The sequence below is a fragment of the Crocuta crocuta genome, unplaced genomic scaffold (genome assembly GCF_008692635.1).
Source record: "Crocuta crocuta isolate KB4526 unplaced genomic scaffold, BGI_CrCroc_1.0 scaffold323, whole genome shotgun sequence".
Classification (NCBI taxonomy): domain Eukaryota; kingdom Metazoa; phylum Chordata; class Mammalia; order Carnivora; family Hyaenidae; genus Crocuta; species Crocuta crocuta.
The window spans coordinates 2,287,135-2,303,029 of NW_027536465.1; the positions used below are offsets into that span (position 1 = coordinate 2,287,135).

Below are 15,895 nucleotides of genomic sequence, written 5' to 3' on the forward strand. Positions count from 1 at the left end.
TTTTACCCATAATCAATCAAGGAGTGATTTATTTACTTACTTACTTATTTATTTAGTTTTAAATGTTTTTTTAAATTTATTTTTGAGAGACAGAGAATGATCAGAGGAGGGTCAAAGAGAGAGGGAGATGCAGACTCTGAAGCAGGTTCCAGGCTCTGAGCTAGCTGTCAGCACAGAGTGTGACGTGGGGCTCGAACCCATGAACTGTGGGATCATGACCTGAGCTGAAGTCAGACGCTTAACCAACTGAGCCACCCAGGAGCTCCGAGAAATGAGTGATTTAAATTTACAGCTATATCGGGATTTTACAAAGTCTTTCTCCTATTGATTTCTTCTTTAATTCTGTTTTGTTCAGAGAACTTTATATTATTTCAATCTTTTAAAATTTATTGTCTTAAGTTCTAGCATATGATCTATATTTGTGTTCTATTGTTGTGTAACAAATGCATTACTACAAATAATATACGTTATATTAAGATTTATCATATAGATGTACGTCAAGTAAAGTTGGTTAATAATGTTCAAGTCTTTTATTTCCTTCTTGATTTTCTGTCTAGCTTTTCTATCTATGATTGGGGATAAAATATTGAAACCCAATTAGAGTTGCTGAATTCTTTGAATTCTGTCAGTTTTTGCTTCCTATATTTGGGGGGCTCTGCTGTTAATTACACCTTTATTTACACTTGTTTCTTCCTGCTCTGTTGACCCTTTTATCATGATAAAATATCCCTTTTTCTCTTTAATAATGTTTCATATTAAAGTATATTTTATTCCATATGAATATAGCTATTCTAACTTCTTATGGTAATGTTTTGAGTCTTTTTGAAGTTACAAATAAAAAATTATTTCTGAAAGATGCATTGTCCCCTCTCAGCAATGACATGTGAAGACAAAGTTTGCAGATACGATTTTGTACTGTTAAATTAGCTGCCCGCAGGGAAATTCTCCATGGATACTGAGTTATTACCCTGGCTTGCCTTTTCTATTTATCTCGGGGGAGGGGAGGGGGAGTGTTTCTCATTATCACCACTGGATGTCAGTAGAGTCACCTGTGCAGAAGCTCTGAAAAAAGGCCTTTAATTCTAAAATCTTCCTTGGTAGCAAAGGGAACAGAAAATAAATTGCTGCGGTCTGAGCTTCTGTTTAGACCACTGTACAGACTCTCTTGGAGAAATGAAAGATTTTAGGAGATTAATCAGTTTCGAAATCCCAGAGGCAGACGGAGATTCAAATTGTTTAGAGAATTAAGTTGGTATAGGGGAATAAGAGGGGAGGTGGAAGAAAATAGAAAATAAAACTGAAGTTAACTGAGCATTTTCTGTGCAATGGTAAGTGCTTTACACATGTGCTTTCAATACATCTTCAGATCTCAAAGTAGACGTCAGTCTCATTTCGTTAGACGCTAGCGTCATTAGACGCTAGAGGGACATGGCAGCTTAAAAGACACAGATGGCTAACTTAGTGGTTATGTTGAACCAATGATAAGAAGTGACTTTGAATGTTGCCTAAAGGGCTGGCTGCCTTTTCTGGGAAAGGAGTCAAAGCAAAGAGAGGTCTAGGACGAGCTCCCGGTTCTAGACATTTTACATTTAATCATGGTGGAAGTGGAGGGGTGGTGTGGGGACGATATGATGGAGGATACCAACTGTGTGTGAGAGGAGGGTGGCCCCTTGTGGTTGACAGCCCTACTATGGTAGTGTCTACTGCAGAGATGGAGTTCTCAAAGGAAGAATCTCTCTCTTGCTCATATTCACATATGTGCACATACACACACACACGCACACACATGCACACACACATGTTTATTCCCTATGTTTTTTTAAGCAGAGGAAGGCGTTCTTTATTCTGGGCTCAAATAGCCCTTAATGCCCTGTATGGTCCTTCTCCAACTTTATTGTCATCTGTTTTGCCGAATTGATTATGAATTTCCTGAAGCAAAAGAGTGTACTTTATTCACCTTTGTAATCTTGGCATCAAACATAGTGTCTGGTACTCTCAACGTGCGGATAGATGTTGACTCTCCGTAAGAAGCAAATAAGAGGAATGGTGTCCATATGCATATGTAGGGAGGAAGGGCAGCAGGAAGAAGACAATGAGGAGAGAGTTTGAAGAAAGACCTAGAAGTCAAAACCAACATTCTACTCTCACAGTGAAAAATAGAACAGGGAAACTGAGCATCAGACCTGACATAGGGGGTGTGATCCTGACGTGGTGGGTCAGGGCAGGGAGAACGTGAGAAAAATCTTTAAAAAATAGAGCTTATAGAAAATTAGAAGGAGTCTTTTTACACCCAGCATGTGTGTGTATGTGTGTACGCACATGTGTGTATATGTGTTGAGGCTTAACATTTACAGTGGGACAACTGCTCTTTCCTATTTTGAAATCAGGAAAAGAATATGAATTGGTTGCCTCTTAAATAACAATAAATATTCTAGTTAGTCCTCGCTCCTTTGTTTTGTTTGAGTATTTGATCAGGGAGAAGGGGGTTCAAGGTTAGGTGTGTTTCTTTCATTTCACTGACTTACTCTGTATTTAAAAGGACACATGAAAAAAAGGAGTTTCCAAAAATATGTAATTATGATTTTGTGATATTTATAATAAGAAATATATATATAGTCTTCCAGTTCTTGGAACAGAGCTCTGCGAATCTGTAGAATTTCTTAAGCGATAGAACAGTAAAGATATATTTTTTATGTTAATGAGTTGGTTTTTATGTTAATGAGTTTATTTTATGTTGATGAGCCCTCAGGGAACCTAAGGATCCATTGGGGACCCTCCCCAAGCAGAGAAACCGACCTTATGATTGATTAGAAGATTGGAACTATCAGTCCATCCCCCACCCCTCCCAACCTCTGGAAAGGAGAGAGGGGCTAAAAACTGAGTTTTATCACCAATGGCCAATGATCTCATCAATCATGAGTATGTAACAAAGCCTACGTAAAACATCAGAAGGACAGGATTGGGATAGCTTCCTGGTAAACACAAGGAGATTCGGGAAGAGGAGTCCTCCACATCCTTTCCCATTCCTTGTCCTCTGTATCTCTTCCCTATGTAAGCGAAACATTTCTCTGAGTTCTGTGAGCCACTCTAGCAAATTAGTTGAACTAAGGAGGGGGGCTTGGGAACCTCCATCTATAGCCAGTGAGCCAGAAGCTCAGGTGACAATCTGGACCTACTACTGCCGTCTGAAGTGGGTGATAGGATCGTGGTCTAGTAGGACTGAGCCCTTAACCTGTAAGGTTAGATGCTATCTCCAGGTAGATAGTATTGGAATTGAGTTAATTGCTTGGTGGTATTGACAAAATACACATCATAGAAATCAAAGAAAGATTTTATTTCGAAGCCCATTACTTACACAGCTTCTGAGATTTAATTGTAGGGGGTTTATCTGCATACAGTAATGAGTAAAATCATGTGATGAAACACTACTGTCTGCTATAAACGAGTCTGAACACCACTGTAAGTCAGCTAATTCCGGTTGGTGATTAAGGGGGACAAGAATGAGTTGTCTCCTTTACGTCAGCAGAATCACTGAATCACACAATCGTGTCTAGTGTTTTGGTAAATGTCTGACTATTTGGCTGTCTAGCCAATGGTAATTTACACATCTGCACCTTTACCTAATGCCAAATCAAAACACCCCCAATGAACACATATATTCAACAACAAGAAAACAAAACAAATATATATATACACACAGATATATACATATACATATATGCATATATATTTGCAGTGTTCATTACATAAATCCTACATTTCAGGGAATTCAAACTTTGCTTTCTTGAGTTTCTCTGGCTGGTCTTCATATATTATCATAAAACCAAATTTCTGATGAGTATTTCCCCTAAGAAGTCACAAGTTCTTTGTATTCAGGGTCGGCATGAAATGCCTTTGAGGCTGTGCTGGATTTATTCTTGTAACTCTGAGGCAGGAAAAGCACACTCTAAAAGAAACAAAATACGTTAGTTCTTCATATGTTAGTTCTTCAGACTTCATTCAGGTTCAGCTTAATATATACATCTCTCAATGTCATTTCCTCCAATCTCTGAGTGTGTGCGTGTGTGTGTTATACAAGATGAATATAGCATGTCATTAAGCTCTTTAAATAAGTGCTGCTCATCAGCTCAGTATTCATTCTGCTTTCTGCAATAAAATTTTGGATAAATCGAGGCTTTTTAATTCGGTTAAATGAAGCCGTGGGTCTATAGTGGTGGGAGGGTGCTGTCCTATGGAATTTGAAACAACAATTTTTTTTAAAGTATCTTTTAGATGAAAAAAGAATGTAAAGATCACAGGAAGTCGAGGCCAGAGCAAAAGACGTTTACCAAATCCAGTCGTGTGCAAATGTCCTTCACTAAGTCAAGACTGTTAAGGAGACTGGGGCTGTCTAGGAAAGATACAAACCAAGTTCTAGGGACCCAAGCATAGCACAGACTCATACACCATGCCAGGCAAGTCATTTCACTTCCAGGTTTCTGCATTTACAAAATGGAAGATTGAACCAGTCAATTTATCAGGTTCAACCATCCCATTTGGTTAATCCTCAGCCAATCAGCTCCCCAGCTGTTCTGCTTTCCTCATCTGTCTTCCATCCCCATCACACCGGCTCTGATGTGTATCTCATGACCGACAACTGCCGGCCCATCTGCCACTCTTGCTGACATCACTCAACTCAGTCCTGAACCTGAAAGACACCTAGCAGGACTCAGGGAGGCTGGCCAGCACACTCACCCCAAGGAAGTCAGAGTGAGCCTGTTTCCACCAAACCGCAGCAGTGAGCACGGCCAGGCAGAGCTCCAACACCGTGTATATCAGCATCACAGACAGAGTTCCCTGCAATGTAGGGAATACAAGGTTGGCAGTGCTTGAGTCAACCGAAGCCCTCATCCCTTGTTGGGTGGTGACTGTAAGAGATGAAGACCGCCTCAACCATCAGAGAGTGAAGGAAGAAACACCCTCAGCAAGAGCACACTGCTCCTTCCCAGCCTAGCAATTGACTTAGTTTAAACCCTTTGCTTATTTAGACCCTTGAGAGGGAGGATGAGCCTTAACCACATCAGCTACACATAACCCACTTTGTCTCCACTCGCTTGGAGGCATAGCTACATCTGATGACCTTGTTGACTCAGCTGGTGGTATGATAACTCCCAGGGCTGAGAAATGCCAGATTCCATTCTAGCCTCAGCCTCACCTCTACTGCTTAGTAGCTGAGTGAGCCTGAAGTCTCTACTTCTCTAGCTTGTTTCCTCATTTATCAAATGTGCACCTTGATACTTCCTTCTCAGAGGGATCTGAGAACCAACGAGGTTTTGACCTCATTGGTGCAAGCCCTTTGTAAAGTTCAATATTAACACCCCCTTTGGATGGGCTTTCTTAGCTTTTCTTGACATCTGCGAGAGTTCGAAAAAACAATCAAGGCAATAAACATAGCATAAACATCATCATCTAACAAACCAAATCAACTCAAAGAAGATGCTTCCCCAAGAGACTAGGTTCTACCATTTCTGTCCTGAGGCATCCTTCATGCAGACCTGGCAAGATGATAGGACAGGAGAGAAAATGTGATTGCACAGGCTTCTAGTCTATTTATACATAGTGGAAGAGGAAATCCAACTTGTTGACGTTAATGAGAAATTGTCATAGCAAGCAAGCCCACGCTAATCCCTTTATTTATAAAGCAAAATGATCCCTCACAAATTCATACTTTATTCATTATACAAATTCCTCCCAAACTTCTGTCCAGAATTATTCCCACAATGGAGCTGGCTCCTCCAAGTGCGGGGTTAGGTCCATTACTGTCAACCTCATTTGCATGTACCTTTTCCCCTGATCATATCACGAACCTGGAAAGAAGCAAGTTGCTTGGGCCAGCTCCATAAGGAGTGGTGTGCAAGCACATGCTTGACCAGCTCTGGCCATCCTCCAGCTGTGTCCTTGACATCATCCACTTTGGTGATTGCAGGACAACACATTTTCTGCTGCCTCTTTATTGGTGTCTTTCTCAGGGTTTTCTCACCATACCCATTCCCTTGAATGCTCCAACTTAAGACATTATTTCTATTAGTTAAACTTCATTGCTTTCTTTTCCCCAATAATGGCAATTATTATCGGTTAACACTCTTCATCTTCCTAGACATATTTCTTAATTTAATATTAATAAATTCAATCTCTTAAGTTATAACAAAGAACAATGATGTTGCCTTCTCACTTGATTAATCCTGTTCATCACTGTGGTCACCAGAAGGAGAAGCCCTCACCTCCAAGGTCAGACTTCCTACCCTCTACTTCTCAGTGCTGGGCCTGATGTCTGCTCAGGCCGAGTCAACACCCCAGTACACATACTTCCCGATCACTTGCGTCTTCCTGCTGTCTTTGACTTTCTGAATGTACCTTTCCATGTGCCAAGATTTTCGGTTTGGTAAACTCATATTTTATGACTCTAACAACAGAATTACTTTGATTATTAAGAACCTCTATCAATGGTAAGTTTTAGCTTTTCCTCATCAAATTTGGCATTTCCTGTTCTACTCCTCTTCACTACACCAGAGCCTCTCCCTGTCACCTCAGTTAGGCAGTGCCCTTCTTTGGGAAGACAGAGGGTTGGCCTTCTCCCAGATGCCCAAACCATAAAGAATCAGACAGATTTTCAAAAGAAGGGATAACAAAAAGTCAAGGCTTTCAGAAACCTCACATGACTGGAGCACCCCATCTAAATATACTTACAGTCAGAGTGCTTTTGGCCGTGAAGCATTCCTTGTCAATAAGTGGGTGAACATAATAGTGAAATGTAGTCTCTTCGAGTTCTCTGTTCTTTTGGTTGAAGGTACACTTCCGAAAGGCAGGATCCAAAGCAGCCAAGGTTACAGAGAGGAGAATAAAACCCACTAGGGCACATAGAGAGCTCAGAATGTTTGCAGCCACGCTGCTCCAAACCTGACAGACAAATGCTGAGTAAGAATCACTCCTGACAAGCAGCAAACGTTCTATTATCTCTCTCTGCCAAGGCATTGCAAAACCTTATTTTCTTATCTATGTCCTTCAGGAAGTCTAGTGTTAGTAGACTTAAACCCATATGTCTCCCCAGCACTTAGCAATATCTCTGCACCTAGAAGTTATATCTTGGATAAGTAAACGAATAAATGAAATGTTTCTCCCCAAGTAGGACTTCAGTAGGTGGCAGAGAATATTACTCTCCTAAATTCTTTACCCAGAACTGCTGGCTGGACTCCATGAGGCTGTGCCTACAGAATCCACCAAAAAGTATGACCAAAGGCAGGTGTGATTTCTTTCTCCCCCAGCTCATTCAGAAACCCCTGGTGGAAGCATTGGCTACACAGAGGAGGCACTCCTCCCTGCACACGACCCTCTTAAATACCCACACACCCAGAGAGAAATATGGGGACATGGTACTCAGGCTTAGGTGAGCCCTGGAGTGTACAGGCTCTGGGTACTCGCACCCAGGGTTCCGTATGAATGAGTTTAGACAGAGTTCTAGCCTCAGGCCTGAGGATGGTGTAGCATGTGAGTGGCAGTGTGAAGTAGAAGGCCAGACTGGGTGTTAGGAAGCTGAGGTCATGGTAGTAGTTTTGCCTGTGACCCTCTCAGTTTTCCTGAGTGCTCAGTCCCTCAGTTCATTTCCCACTCTGGGTTTCATTTCTACATGCGTGAAGTGAGTGAGGGCAATAAATAAACTGATCTCAGAGCTGAGGAATCTTCTACGCCAACTCACAGAAGAGGGGAATTGAGCAAGGATGATCCTGGAAGCTATATTTATAGGTGAGTGTGGTCTAGGGCACACCAAGTAGTTATAAAATAGAATATCACATAATCCTATCTAGGTTCCTCTTTCTTTAATGGCTTAGCAGTTGGAACTTTGGGGCATGATAGAGAATAGGGAGGGCATTTTTCTCCTCCTAACCCTGTTCCCTAAAATAATGACTAAGGTGCATGCTCCTGGGCCTCCTGATAACCAGCAAATCATGATTTCTAATGTGTAGATTTCTTAGAATAAATTAGCTTTGTTCTGGGACAGTATTCGTCCTCAACCTCAGAAAGGGCTGGTATAATGTGTGAGCACAGTAGAATTCACTACAAGATAGATGGCTCTGGTGAGCCAGAGCACACCCAAAGCCCACACCCCATGGCCTTGAGTTTGCTGCCCTGTTCACTCTGTCATTGCTCTTCTCTGGGGTAAGAGTCCCATAAGCTTCCCCCTAAAAATCTAGAAATATTAGCTTTTTAAAAAAATGTATATTGGGGCACCTGGGTGGCTCAGTCGGTTGAGCGTCTGACTTCGGCTCAGGTCATGATCTCACGGTTTGAGAATCTGAGCCCCGCTTCGGGCTCTGTGCTGACAGCTAGCTCAGAGCCTGGAGGCTGCTTCAGATTCTGTATCTCCCTCTCTCTCTGACCCTCCTCTGCTCATGCTGTCTCTTTCTCTCTCAGAAATAAATTTTAAAAAAACCTTTAAAAAATTAAAAATGTGTATTTAGTTGAGGAAGAGGAAGAGCAAGCGAGCATGTGCATGTGTGGGAGGTGCAGACAGAAAAGAGAGAGAGAATCCCAAGCAAGCTCTACACTGTCAGCACAGAGCCCAATGCGGGCCTTGATACCAAGAACCATGAGATTATGACCTGAGCTGAAGTCAAGAGATGGATGCTTAATGGACTGAGCCACCCAGCCGCCCCTAGAAACATTATCCAATATGGTTGTCACTAGCCACGTGGGCTACTTATATTTAAAGTAAACTGAAATAAAAAAATACGAAGTTCGGTTTGTCAGTTTCACTGGCCACATTTCCTGTTCTCAGTTGCAACATGTGACTACCATACCGGGCAGTGTGATTACTCCATCTCTATTACTACAGTAAATTCTTCAGGACAGCACTTACCTAGCAGCTTGGGAGCTAGGAAAGGGTTCCAAGTCATCAGTCTCTAAATTCTGATGGAGAGCGAGAGAGCGAGAGAGCGAGAGAGCGAGAGAGCGAGAGAGAGAGAGAGAGAGATTGGCTTTGCCCTGAGCACTCTCTCTAATTTCCTGCTGCCTACAGGAGATTTTGGTAAGTAGAGCTTCCAAATGGAGTTTCTGTGTTACTATGTTCTATGGCATTCTCACATGTGACCCCCAACATCAAACTACTTGAGGGGTCTAGGATTGATTGAGGACTTAGTAAAACTTTACAGATTAGAAATCTCCCTATAATCCAGTTTTTCTCTCCCTGCCACACCCAGTTCTAGTTTTCCTGGAAGATTTAAATGCAGGTGAAGTTGTTTTCTTATCCAATACCAATAACTAATGCCAACTTTTAGGACTCGAGAGTTCATACTCAATTCCAACAGAAGTATTAATTTTTAGATCAGATAGATAAAAGAATGAGAGAGAATTCCCCACATAAATAACAATTTTGACTAGGTTCTCAAGAGTTTGGACAGATGGGCTTAAACAGTGAATCTACAACAACTAGACCTCTTTATAATAGTGTCACTTTTTTGTCATTGAAGATCTAAATTTGAAGTCCAGTTACCATCAAAGGGGCATTATAAGGAGGCAGACTTTTTCTAGAACTGATCCCTGGGCACTGATGTAGGGTATAAGAGTACCCTGGACGAAATGTGTGATTGAGCATGCAGTGATTGGAGGAGGGTGTAATAGACAGGAATATAGATGATCCAGGCTCAGTTCCTGACTCTGCCAAATATCTGCTCTGAAATTTAGCTTCCAACTTTGCAAGGTAGAGAGATTGACCTTGGAAAGTTCTCCCTCAATTTCATTTTGATTCATGAGTTGTGGGTTATAGTTCTTATACTCACCAAAGGCTTAGTTGACTTTTTCTCCATGATGACTGACAGAGTTCCAGAAATGACAAACTACTCAGAAAGGAGAGACAATGGTGAGGTCAGTTTCTATGTATAGATGAAGCTACAATGTTATTATCACAGTGTTTCTGGAAAACTTTTATGGAAACAGTCCTGGAGAACCAATGACCAACAATGTAAGACCCAATTAATTACATAGATATGGCTGTTTTTCCCAGAAAGTATTCAGAAAAGCATGAGCAGAGGTAGGAATCTATCCCAGTAAACAAAATTAAGGCCTTAAGAGCCAGGAAAGAAGGTGTTTTTTAAACAAGAGAAGAGAGTTTTGTAGTTAGACATTATGTAGAGAAAAATATGAAAGCAGTGGTATGGAAAAAAGAAAAGAGTGAGAGAAGCTAACAGATATGGGAGAACCAAGACCCACATTTTAAATTGGTGGCTCCCCTGGCTAGGGTGGAGTGGAGGCTGAGGTCAGAGAGAAGACAAGCCTGGACAGCAGCAAATCATTAAGGCTGTGTTCAGAAAATCAAAGATACTATTTTACAATATTCATAATCTAATAGATTTGGTACAGTTAAGTAACAGAAAATCCTTTAACAATGGAAAAAAATGGGACAAAACAGGGAGAAGAGAAAACTTGTAGCTTCCATGGCCCTAGCATTAAGTAATTTAGGTCTGCCTAAATAAATCCTGGGTTTTGAAAACTGGACAGGGTGCCTGTATCAGCGCGGCTGTGCTTCATGACTTGCTCTCAAAGAGTATGGAAAGAAGTGACTTTACAGCAAGTGGAAGCTGCTGATTCTATCTCAGCCACAGGGTCAAGGTTAATATCCTCAGTGACAAATCATGTTGGTAGCCTATGCCCTTGAGAGAACCACCTCACCTCTGTTGTCTTCTGCCTGAAAATCCATCACAACCAGTCTGGTGTGAGAAGAGTTATCAGATGAACCCAAACTTAGGAACTTTCTAAAATTCTAAAAATCCTGGCCAGTGCTACTCAAGAATATCAACACCCTCAAGGACAAGTCTGAAAAAGCCTTACAAGAGCCTAAGGAGACACAATTATTTAATGTAATGTAGTGTCTTTGATGGGATCTTGGAATAGATAAGAAGACAAACTTGTGAAATCCTCAAGGTGATGAGATGAAAAGTAAGGTGATCTTCAGAAGACATGATTATTTGAGCCAACCAAGAAATAGATTTAAAATCAGGTGACTTCTGCCCTCCCACCCTACTCAACTCTTGCCTGGGCTACACACAAAGGGAAACGTGTTCTACCATTGACCCCGTGCTCCCGGCAGACAGCGAGCTTACAGGTGCACAGCCTGCCCTCCGGGCATCCTCTTCCCACTCACACCCCTCATGTCCTCCTAAGGATCTCTACTCACACACAAGCCTCCCACGAATGGGTAAGCAGCCTTCAAAGGGATGGAAAACACTGGGGTAAAGGATGGAGAGTTGGGAGCAGATACGAAAATGATTCCCAAAATCAACACCATCACCCCGCACAGGATCTGGATAGCCTGTTGGAAGAAGAAGAAAGGAAATGGAGGATTAAAATCAGCATTTGGAAAGGCAGGCCTCTTTAGCTCTCCCAAGGTACTTACCCATCATCACCTTCTACAGGATCCCAGCCAGGATACAGACACTGAAAAAGGTCTGGAGCGAGGACTCCACAAAGATGTCGGAGGAGATGCTGTTGTGTCACAGAAAACTGCTGTCTCGGGCCATCTGGCTGGTGCTCAGCAAACCTTCAGGCATCTCTGCCTTTCTGGCCCTCGTCTGTTTATGGCTCTTGCTCCCGGCTCAATACCAGACTGTTTCCCCTGGCTCTCTCCTTCTGTTACTACCAACTCTCCTTCTATCTCTTATGGAGACAGGGGGGATCTGAAAGCCCTCACGCTGTCTTGGGACTGGTGATGAAGTCCGTCCCTACATCTCCCAGACCCCTGCTGACACAACAGAGAGCCTGAGCCTCTGGTCAGCTCCTTGACTCCTCCAGTCCACGTCCCTATAGCTGAGGATCTTGGCTTTCAAGTGACCAAGTTTCCCTCCTTGACATCGTCCTCAGACATTTCCAGCTCTATTAATATTTGTCAAGCAGTTTTCCAAATATTATGTCCCACGAGCCTCATAGTACCCCACAGGATCATGTATTTGAGGCAAGGCAATGGGTCCCGCCATTTCAGTCTTACATATATCCCTCCCAGCACTTCCCCCTTCACTCCACAGAGCTCCTTTAATAAATTATTCTGCCTAGCAAACTCAAACTATGAGCGCTAAACTCAAACTATATAAATCATGCATGAGAGGAGAGAAGCTAACAAAAGGCACATTTCATCTCTGTTCTCAAAACAGATAAAAGATGGGAAAGAAGCTTATTTTTCTCATAATTTATGGTGAAGGAAAAATTCCCTTCAAAAAATCAGTCAGGTTGCATAAGCATGCAATTGGTGAACACATAGAAAAAATGAACATAAAATATGTAATTATTTACCATCATTACTTTAGTAAAAAATGTAGACATACAGCTTTTTGTATGCTGATTAAATTTCAAGAAAGTGATTTTTGGGGCACTTGGGTGGCTCTATTGGTTGAGTGTCTGACTTTGGCTCAGGTCATGATCTCACAGTTCATGAGTCCAAGCCCCCTGTTGGGCTCTGTGCTGACAGCTCAGAGCCTGGAGCCTGCTTCAGATTCTGTCTCCCTCTCTCTCTCTCTGCCCCTCCCCAGATTGTATACACACACTCTCTCCCTCTATTAAAAATAAATGAAGCATTTAAAAAATAAAAAAAGAAAGTGATTTTTTTTTTTTACAAGAAGAAAATGTTGAGAAGTGGGCTATGGCAAAACTACAGAAACCAACAAAAACTCAATTGCTAGTATTCAGAATAGGGGAAAAACATCATCATCTTATGTCTGGAGAAGGTTTGGATGGCTCTGCAAATGGCTTCCATTGGTCAACTCATGAACCCAGGGTCCCTCTGGCAAAACTTAAGAGCCTCCATATTCACGATGTAGTCCCAAGACTACACTTGCTTTCCAGCACCCTCCCACCACCATCTCATTCCAGCATGTTCTGAATTGAGCTTACCCCTAGAACTTTGACTTCTGCTTTTAGCTGTTTCACCAGGCTGTACCGTCTCTGGCTGGTAGGTTTGGGTCCCCCTGTTTGGGGGAATCTGATGCCATTTGGTGTCAGAACTACAACAGCCTCATTGGTCATGGGCTGTGATATCATGATGGTGCCACGAACTCTGAAAGAGAAAATAAATAAATTAAGCTTTTAAAAGTATAGGGCTCTTAGGGCTCTCAAAACTGGAAGCCAGTATTTGCCCATTAGTCCTGACTTGACTTATTCTTTTAGGGAAGGAAATTGATACCCTGCAGCTGTGAAAACCACAAAAAGTTAGTATCATGAATATTCCCCCCCCCCCCAGCNCTTACAATATGTAGAAAGCTCTCCCTAGTTCTACCCAACAACGGAATAGCCAACTATTCAATGAATTTCACCCTCAGGTGTCTTTATCGGTTATGAGATGCAGTAAGGGTTCTATTCGTCAACGTTTTCCTATTCAGGTTCTGTACTTCTCACGCTACCTAACTGTTCATTTTTTTGCCCAATAATAACACTTATTAGGGTTAATTCTAAGTATTTTTAAATTGTATTTTATTAGACATTATCCTCTAGTGCTTTTGCTTTTTTTTTTTTTAATGTTTTATTTATTTCTAGGAGAGAGAGAGAGACAGCGTGAGCAGGGGAGGGTCAGAGAGAGAGGGAGTCACAGACTCTGAAACAGGCTCCAGGCTCTGAGCTGGCAGTCAGCACAGAGCCCGACGCGGGGCTCGAACCCACGAACTGCGAGATCATGACCTGAGCGAAAGTCGGACGCTTAACCGACTAAGCCACCCAGGCGCCCCTGCTTTTGCTTTTTAAAGTAAGCTCTACACCCAAAAAGGGGCTTGAACTCATGACCCAGAGATCAAGAGTCACATGCTCTATGGACTGAGCCAGCCAGGTGCCCCCATCCTATAATGCCTTTAATCCTTACAACAACCCTGTAGGTTAGTTGGTTCTTTTTTTTTTTTTTTAATGTTTTATTTATTTCTGAGAGAGAGACAGCATGAGCAGGGGAGGGTCAGAGAGAGAGAGGGAAATACAGAATCCGTAGCAGGTTCCAGGCTCTGAGCTGGCAGTCAGCACAGAGCCCAACATGGGGCTCAAACCCATGAACCATGAGATCATGACCTGAGCTGAAGTCGGACGCTTAACCGACTGAGCCACGCAGGCGCCCCAGCTGATATGTTGTAGTTAGGGAAACTCAGAGTCAAAAAGTTTATTGTGAAGGGAAATAACACCCACTTTGCATACATGCACAGCAAAGAGTTAATGCTGAAGAGATGTTTGCAGTTATGATGGTTACTCAAGGATGTTTACACAACTGGCAAGTTGTAGAGCCAAGATTGGACCCCAGCTCCCCCTGAGTATGGAAAGCCTTCGAACAATTCACTAGATTGTGTGACCCCTTCGTCCTTTCCACCTGGCAACAGTAGCCTGTGCCTGTGTTGATTCATTCTGGAGAAGCAGCGGCATGCAGAAATATGGGAACAGGACCAGAGTCATGAAAGCCAAGTTCAAGGCCCGGGCCCTCCACTGCCAGAGCCCTCCACTTGAGGAGTGACCACAAGTGTCTGCGGTATTAGTGGGGAGCTTGGCTTGGATATCTGTTCACATCAGCATTCTCAGCCCCCGGAATGTCCAGTTTGTCTAAGGCCCAAGAACAGCCTAAAGGGGAAGCTTTGTGCTCCCATGGATCACATGACCTCAGGTAAGAGACTCACTGAGATCACACAGGTAGAAAACAGTAGCAAGAGTTAATCCAAAACTCCTTCCCTCTATTTCCAGAATAATCTGGTGCCTTTTAACTTCTCTCCAGGAGCTTCCAATCCACTATCCCCTCTAAGGGAGGCACAGCAGGGGAGTCAGAAGTTGAAAACAGTCACTGGGCTTTGCCTACCTGTGCCCGTGGACCAGCCTGTTGTTTCCAGCGGAGGTCTCAAACTCCCGGGAGACTCTCGGTTCTCACACGGTCCTGCAGAATTTTCTACTTGTCTTCATCTTTTGAAAATCACCAGCCCTTCCTCAGTCCAGAGTTTATAGCCACACAGGATGTGATACAGATTGTAGATTTGTGAAATGTGCCTGCACTTCCTTTTCCCCCCAGACTCCTGGCATCTTCAGCAAAGCCTCAAGTAGAACCACCTAACCACGGGGAGAACATGAGATGCCCCGAGCTCTGTGGGTGCACTGCCACCCCAATACTTCCTAGCTCTGTGTTATTAGACAAGTTGGTGTTCTTCTCTGCCTCAGTTTTCAAGTCTCTTAAGTAGGGCAACAATATCATTATGTCTCTAAACTGGAGATTCATTATGAATCAGTTTAGAGAAAATATTTATAGAAGGTCCTTACCATTTCCAAGAAGCATTCAATAACATGTAACTAATCATAGTAACATTGATAGTAATAGTGATATTGATAAATAATAATATTCAATAATATATAGCTAACCATAGTCATAATAATAGGGATAATGGCTATACTGATTTCAAGAGGCATTCAATAATATATAGCCAGTAATGGTAATAATATAATATAGAAAAAAATGTTTTTTGTTCTTATGTATATTTTTCTTTTTCCAGATCCTCAGGCTCTGGACAGGCTGAACCAGCCTCTCGGCTCCCACTGCCTAGATGCTGCCTGCTGTAGGGTGGTCTTTCTTCTCTGGCCTCTCTCTCTAGCAATGGATCTCTGTGCCCCCTGAAAGATTGGACACCTTTAGGAAGTGGTGGAGCCAGATGGAGGTGTAGTTGGGGAAGGACCTGCAGATTTAACAAACTCATACTTGGGATAGTTTTGTGAAACAGAGGCATCTGATGCATCTTCAAGCGTCCAGATGGGCGTTCTTTGGAAGCCGACTTTGATATACCAGGTGCTGGCTCAGGGTGCCAGCACCAAAGTTAGTCAGAGAAGCTGAATGGCCCCATTCCACAAGCTTCCTCCTTCCCTTGGGGGAGAG

The 15,895-nt window shown here is 42.6% G+C and overlaps 1 protein-coding gene across 2 annotated transcripts; it reads right to left on the minus strand.

The window, feature by feature from the left end:
• Positions 1 to 3,349: 3,349 nt before the first annotated feature.
• LOC144218862 (membrane-spanning 4-domains subfamily A member 6D-like) lies at positions 3,350 to 14,955 on the minus strand. Of its 2 annotated transcripts, XM_077748833.1 has the most exons (7): positions 14,837 to 14,955; positions 12,913 to 13,075; positions 11,207 to 11,341; positions 9,813 to 9,869; positions 6,727 to 6,936; positions 4,735 to 4,836; positions 3,350 to 3,946 (listed from the first exon to the last, which is right to left on the minus strand). In XM_077748833.1, the coding sequence occupies exons 2-7, from the start codon at positions 13,057 to 13,059 to the stop codon at positions 3,848 to 3,850; spliced, it is 750 nt and encodes a 249-aa protein (XP_077604959.1). In that variant the 5' UTR covers positions 13,060 to 13,075; positions 14,837 to 14,955; the 3' UTR covers positions 3,350 to 3,847. The 2 variants fall into 2 exon arrangements, with proteins under 2 accessions (XP_077604959.1, XP_077604960.1); XM_077748834.1 differs by lacking the exon at positions 4,735 to 4,836.
• Between the last annotated feature and the right edge of the window lie 940 nt (positions 14,956 to 15,895).